At 33.0% G+C, this 7,475-nt stretch overlaps 1 protein-coding gene across 1 annotated transcript; it reads left to right on the top strand.

Annotated features, from left to right (window-relative positions):
• Window positions 1–4,174: 4,174 nt before the first annotated feature.
• On the top strand, window positions 4,175–7,099 carry LOC111403226 (alanine--glyoxylate aminotransferase 2 homolog 3, mitochondrial-like). The gene is made up of 7 exons (XM_023031647.1): window positions 4,175–4,219; window positions 4,536–4,679; window positions 5,592–5,771; window positions 5,865–6,090; window positions 6,316–6,429; window positions 6,520–6,606; window positions 6,719–7,099. The coding sequence occupies exons 1-7, from the start codon at window positions 4,175–4,177 to the stop codon at window positions 6,760–6,762; spliced, it is 840 nt and encodes a 279-aa protein (XP_022887415.1). The 3' UTR covers window positions 6,763–7,099.
• Window positions 7,100–7,475: the final 376 nt, after the last annotated feature.

Raw genomic sequence — 7,475 nt, 5'->3', positions numbered from 1 at the left:
CATTTCCAATATATATATTGAAGCATTGGTTGCATGGTTTATCCGAAGAATATCAATTTTCAAAGCGTTAAAGTACAAGAAGTTTTCCTCGTATGTCATTGTCTATTAAACATTTTAAAAGTTTTATGATGATAACGTCCATATTCACGGTAGGTATGCTAAAATTTATTTAGTCTCAAGATACATTGAATTGTTTCATTTTTGTAATTTTCTAATTGTTTTATAATGTGGAATTATCAAATTTCATCTTTCCTGTTCTACAATACGTATTCACTTGAAACTAATCTGCTTTCACTTCCTTTATTCATAAGCAAGGCTGAGATTTTTCTAGGGCTCCAAGTTAGATCAACTTCCTTTAAAATATCTTCTAGTTAGACAAAATATTTTCAAAAAATTATCGAATCAATCCCAAAAGCTGATTTTGACTTTCAAAAGTTGTGTCAAATGAACGCTAAGTAGATTATCTTTCAATTTATTTTAAAACTTCCATCTTCTAATCATGAACCAAACATAAATGGTGGGAAGAATTATTCAATGGACACCAAAAACAACAGCAACAAGCTCAGTTAAATCAATAATTCCCTTTTCTAGAGTTTGTAGTTTAAAGTTTCCGAGACATGCATGCAATTTGATGATTAATAAGGGAATGCGAGGCAAGGCCGGCCCTAAACCAAAGTCAACTAGGCAATGGCCTAGCTACATTTGAGGGACCTCACAAAAAATTAAAAGACTTTATTTCTTTGTGCAGAAAGTATTGTCGAAAGAGAGAAATAATTTGTGATGCTTTGTTCACTGTTTTGCAAAAATAAGGCTAAAAGAGACAAAGAATAATTGATGGCTTGTGAACTGCCCTCTCAATAAATCTTACCGTTTGTAGCCAACTGAATTAATCAGAATTTAGATTACAAAGTAATGAAAAACTAAAATGAATAAAGAAAACAAAATCATGGAGTGTGCATCTATGAAGACCGAAAGATTATAGTCATTTTAATGAGTTATACAAATTTTAAATTAACTGCATACGATTGAAGTAGTTTAAATCTCGACTTTCAAACAATTACTTACAAGAAAATAACAAATGCACAGAGGACTAATCATGTTAATACAAAAGAAAAGTTTGAATATGATTCAGAATCTGAGAACTAAGCATGCATTTATTTGGCTGTGGTGCCTTCTGATATAGTAATACACAATAGTTCACTGTATATTTAATAGATTCTTGAAAGGCTACTAGAGAATTTTATTTATTTAAATGATGTAACTTTAATTAGGAATTAGATTAGATTATTTTTTATTGGCGTATATAGAATTTTGTCTTTGATGACATGTTCAACTACCACATTTAAAAGTAAAAGTTGTTAGAATATAATTTACTTCAATTTTCGTGTTTGCTACTCTTTTGGACTGTATAAAATTTTCATTTAAATACAAATATGTTATGTTATTTAAATATTCAAATATTGATAAGCATGAAAAAATTGTGTCAAAGGCCTCATGATAATTACCCACTTAGGGCCTCAAAATTCTCGAGACCGATTCTAATGCAACGTTAGTGGAATAAACAGATTGAAAAGCTATATTTGGATCTTTAGCGTCAGCATAGTTATATTCCATTGATGATACCGCTTATAACAACAAAATGGTAATAATTTAAACTAACATAAGTTAATTATGATATTCTACAACAACAAATTGCAGAAATAAAAAAGTAATTAAAGTTAATTTCGTTTAAATAAAGACTGATCGGTCGGTGTAATATAAATAATTAAGTCAATTTTTTGTTTAAATAAGACTTGGTTGGTCAACATAGTTGTATTTTGTCACTGATGCCACTTGCAGTAACAAGTTGCAGTGGTACAAAAAAGTTGTTTTGGTATAAATAAAGACTTATTTGGTTGCTGCAATACAAAATGTAATTCAAGTTAATTTTCGTTTAAATAAAGACTTGGTTGTTGGTAGTTGCGTAACGACTTAAAAAAACTCAGTTTAGCGGAAGTACGGAAGTAATTAAAGTTTCGTTTAAAAAAGACTTGGTGGTGGCGGGCGGGGTATTTAAAAAAGATAATTCTAAGTGTACATAATTTGGTTTACCGACTCTCACAAGCACGTGAACCTCGCGTGAATAAAATAATCCCAACATGTGGTCCCCATACCCCTATTGTGAGTGTATGTAAAGCATTTGGTAAAAAAAAAAATAAAAAAAATTAGGTACATCTAGTATGGTCCATTTAAAAAACTCATGTTCAAACTTATTCCTATTTCGATGGAATTGGTATAGATATACCAAGTTTACATTAAACAGTAATCGAGGATTATGAATTATATTAATTTTTTTTAAACCATTTATAAAAGGCTTAACCTCTTCAAATCAAATTGGTATACTAAGAGTATCTCCAAAAAAATTTCTATTTTTAAATAGCATATTTTACAATTTTGAGAGTATCTATAAATTTAGAGAATAAATTTTTTTAAATACGCCAACGACTCCTTTATCTTTAAAACTCAGCCTCAGTTTGGTAAGAATTAAAATCAAATTTTTAGTAGATTTGAAGAAAAGTTGATAAAATGTGTGATTGAAAAGTTATGGATCTCATCAAATATTTAGTTAAAATTAATTGTTGAATATGATTTAAATCAAAATTTAGATTTTAATCCTTACCAAATAGGAGCTTAATTTTCCTACTCCCTATATATAATTATTATTTTTCATTTTATTTTTACCAATTTCTCTCCAAATTATTATATTATATTCCTTCTTTTTCACTATTCAGTTGGTTAATATATGACGTATTGAATTTTGGGATATTTTGAATGCATTTAATTATTAAAATTGGTTTGGCTCTCCAAATTTAGGAAATCAAACCTACTATCTATTTTAAAATAATAATGTTATTCATAGTCAGTGACTGTCGATAGTCATACTACATAAGAGTTCGTTATTTAATGTGTTAATGAATGACAAGCTAATAACAAGTTAATGCCTCAAATAAGAAGCTATCACATGAGATGACTACTTGCAGTTGCAGATTATGAATAACATTATTTTTTTTATATTATTAATTTGAAGAGCATCTTGGAGCATAATTTTAGTGGTTGACTATTTAAACTATTGAGTAATTCAGGAGTCTTTTAGAGATAATTCTTGAGCAAGAATCCATTATTCTAATTATAGTATTTCTATTTTAATTCATTAATTATGCTGTCTATACTAATCTAGATGGTGTATTGTGATAATCTCAATGACGTAAAATTAAGAGTGTGTTTGATTCTCACTTTCCTTAAAAATACATTCTCCTTTTCTTTTCAACCACACATTCTTCAATAAAATAATATTACAATCAAATTCAAAACTTTTACTTATTTTTTAACCACATATTCTCTATCAATCTACTACTCTAAAATACATTTTTCAATTTAATGGGGCTCAAACAAGTCCTAAATGACTCATTTAATTATACTTCTCATTTAATATCATATTAGTTTCATCTAAACTGACAGTGATTTTGAATAACATTACTCTTAATTCATAAGAATTAAATAACACAACCAGTAGCTATAGTCATATTCTACTAATTTTAAAACATGTAATAATAAATTAAAATAATTTTCAATAAATTTAGAGTCGATTTGATGCCTATATAAATGCATACACACAACCATTGATGTGCATAGGTTTCCTTTACCCTCTTACTTCATTGCAATTGCGTGATCTATAAAGAGAGTTTGAAGAAAGATGCTCAGCGTTGGCATTGGAAGTGCATTATGGGAATTCAAACACTTCCAAAGTTGGCAACGTGTGTATTCTTTGGCAGCCCAGAATACAAATGCTGCAATATGTTTCCCGGAAAACAACATAGACGTTATTCCAAAACTGCCCTTCTCCAACTACGTCCCGCCCTGTACACTGGACCGACAGCCAATGAGGTTTTGAAGAAGAGGAAAGAGTTTCTCAGCCCATCTACATACTACTTCTACGAAAAGCCTGTGAGTTATAAGCGACAGAATATATATATATGACAGAATTTAAACAATTATCCAAGCATAAAATTGCGTGCAACTAATTTTGTATTCAGTTGTTTTGGAGATTTCAGCACAATAATAATATGTGTTTACGTATTCAGTTGTTTTCGAGCTTTCAGCGCAATAAACAGAAAAGAGTGACGGAAAAGGGACCATGGCGGCCACTGCACTATGTAACTGGAAATTCAATCTTGTACAGGTAAAAACGCAGTTCCTAGTCATCTTGCAGTGACAAGTGAACGTAGCTCTCATGTTTAGGGTCTTCTGTAAAACTTTGGTTTTTTTTGTTTTTTTTTGTTTTTCCCCCCGCTTAATATTTTACCGATCTACTTGTTCAAGTAAAATATTTGGACAGAATTTTGACAATGTGTGCAAACTATTTACTACCTGTAGTCTATTCTTTGGAACAAAGCATGAAGCATAAAATTCCATATTGCAATAGTAGTTCACATGCTGCTTTCTGGATTATTTCCCGATTCTTTTATTTATTTATTTTTTTTTTTTAACTCGAACAGAGTGGAGTTCATCATGCCATGAACCCGGATCCATACAGAGGAATCTTTGGTTCAGATGGTGAAATGTATGCAAAAGATGTTCAAGATCTAATTCAATTCGGAACTTGTGGCCATGTTGCGGCTTTTATATCTGAAGCTATACAGGTAGTCCCTTCCGTTAAGTACCTAAATAATTATGGTCCATCTGGATTTCGCATCAGCCACAAAAGGGCCCATCGCATTCTCACATGTCTATGAATCTTTGTGTCTTGACCTTCGAGGCACAGTTGAACGAAAGATGTCTTGGCCACTGAGGCTCTCTTAAGCAGCGTAGTGTGCAAAATTCTAAAACTTGGCTAGAAACATGATTGGAGGCCTCAACAGGCAACATGACTAAAGGCCTTGGTTTGGCCTCGGATACGGATGGGAACCTCATTGGAAATTTTGACAGAATACAAGGACTCTAGTGCACTAAAACCCATGCATGCACACATTGAACTACTTGAACAAGTGTTACAAAGCACAAACCTTTACAAGCTTTAAAAAATGAGATTTGAACATGACCTCCAAAATAACGAATGTCAACTCACAAAAATGACTAAAATACCTCTAAAATAGCCTAAAATAAGACCATTGCCCAATAGAAAAGGGATGCACTTTTGCACTAAAAATTCTAAAGACTGAAAGATTACCACTCCTAAAAACTGCATAGTGTAAAAACATTTGGGGTTGGACCGTTCGGAAATTGAAACTACCTCCAATCAAGAAACAGTTTCCGGCTAATAGAATGCTGGAAACTCCATCTTTTTCTCTTTATATAGAGATTTGGCTTCGATAACATACCCAAAATCCCCCAAAAAGTGTAAACTCTACCAGAATTGGGAGGGATAAACTCCTTTTGGCTTGCAAAAATAATTTTCATCTTTCTGAGGTCAACATCTTCTATATTTCAATGATTTTCTCTGGATCCTTTGTCGCATGTTTCGTAGGGTGAAATTTTGTTGATTAGTATCTTAAGTCACTAATTAAGAGGAAATTATCATGCCTTTTCACATGAGATATTTCATTATATATCAGGGAGTTGCCGGGATTGTTGAGTTAGCTCCAGGTTACTTGCCTGCAGTATATAGCATCATCAGAAATGCAGGAGGCCTTTGTATTGCTGATGAGGTTCAGACTGGATTTGCTCGCACAGGTAGCCATTTTTGGGGATTTGAGGTCCATGGAGTTGTGCCTGACATAGTTACAATGGCCAAGGTAATATAAACATCGCCTTAATTCCTTCCCTAAGAGTACATTACTTGAGCTTTGTTTAGAAAATAATCGGGTTTATTCACCTTCGGAGTGCAGGGTATCGGAAATGGAATTCCTCTTGGTGCCGTGGTAACTACTCCTGAGATTGCTGAGGTCTTGACTCATCGAACTTACTTTAACACCTTTGGAGGGAATCCTGTATGTACTGCAGCAGGACTTGCCGTTCTCAGGGTGATCGAAAAAGAAAAACTTCAGGAGAATGCTCATGTTGTTGGATCCTACCTGAAACAGCGTCTTAATGCCCTCAAAGCCAAGCATGAAAGTAGAGTTTTCATTGAACTATCTTATTTAAAAGCTTAGTCTTCAAAATGCCCCATTACATTAAGGCGAGAGGCGTACACAAATTTTAAATGAGTGTTCCGGAACCCTTTTTCCCTTAGAGTAGAGGTCAATATTAGCCTACCACATATGCTACATGGTGAACCTTATTTGCAAAAGCATAATTTGTTAACTTATAATTTTCTTTGGTTGATATCTTTGTATGCAGTTATCGGGGATGTGAGAGGAAGAGGACTGATGCTCGGGGTTGAACTAGTCACAGACCGCCGACGCAAAACTCCGGCAAAGGTCGAAACTCTGCATTTGATGGAGCAAATGAAAGGTATCAGCTGTTTTTCATTTTTCTTGCTTTTTGTCTTGGTGTTAAGATTATAACTCTTACAATACACTAAACTTCTATTCGATCATGAAGATATGGGATTACTGATTGGAAAGGGAGGCTACTATGAAAATGTTCTCAGAATTACACCTCCACTTTGTTTCTCTAAGGAGGATGCTGGTAGGTTTATACAGCATATATATCATCCACACTGCTTATCATTGCTATTTTGTTAGTGACTTGATCAATCACTCATTTTATTCTCTATGTAAACAATTTCTTTCAATGCAAGACTTTCTGGTGGAAGTAATGGACTATAGTATGATGAAGCTTTGAGGGCCCTACTCACTTTGTACAGTCGCCCAGAATAAAAGACAGCTCTTTCTCACGGAGGACAAGGAGCTTGCCAGGAAATTCAATGCAAGTAGTCTAAAAATTGATTTCCCTCTTGAATCTTAGTATCAAAAACTTCTAACATCATCAGAATAAATTGTGTAATAGACTTGCTTTCGTGGGAAGGGATCGTATCTGCATACCGAGTCAATGATTCATTAGCGCAATATTGTTTCCTCCTTGCTTTTCCTTTAAATTGTAAGTAGCAGTTTACTGATAATAGCCTTTGTGTGAAGTTGAATTTGGAGAAATGATTTTGTGAAAAGTGTTTTTTTTTTCTTGTGAAGAATATGGAGTTAAAAAGTATTTAGAAGTGAGGAAATGTTAAACAATGATTAATTATTATTAACATTTTTTAAAAGAATGTGTCATCGAAAATGAGCGTGGGGGAAAAGTAATTTTGAAAAAACCAGTTTAATGGGAATATTTCCATCCCGGTGATAACAAGACATTCAATCTTAGATCACAGCACAAAACTGGTAAAATCAAATAACAGAGTAAAATTAAAAAGAAGGGAACAATTATGTGGTTCAAAAAAAGGTTTAAACCATTTGTACAGAAAATGGGCTTCACAAAATTGCTATAGACACTGGGGGTGGACCCCATGTAATTAAAATATTGTCCATAAGAACCACCCATTCCCCCTATTGTGTTTA

The sequence above is a fragment of the Olea europaea genome, chromosome 11, assembly GCF_002742605.1.
Source record: "Olea europaea var. sylvestris chromosome 11, O_europaea_v1, whole genome shotgun sequence".
Lineage (NCBI taxonomy): Eukaryota > Viridiplantae > Streptophyta > Magnoliopsida > Lamiales > Oleaceae > Olea > Olea europaea.
The sequence above is the reverse complement of the archived record's forward strand: the minus strand, read 5'-3'. Positions and strand labels throughout refer to the sequence as shown.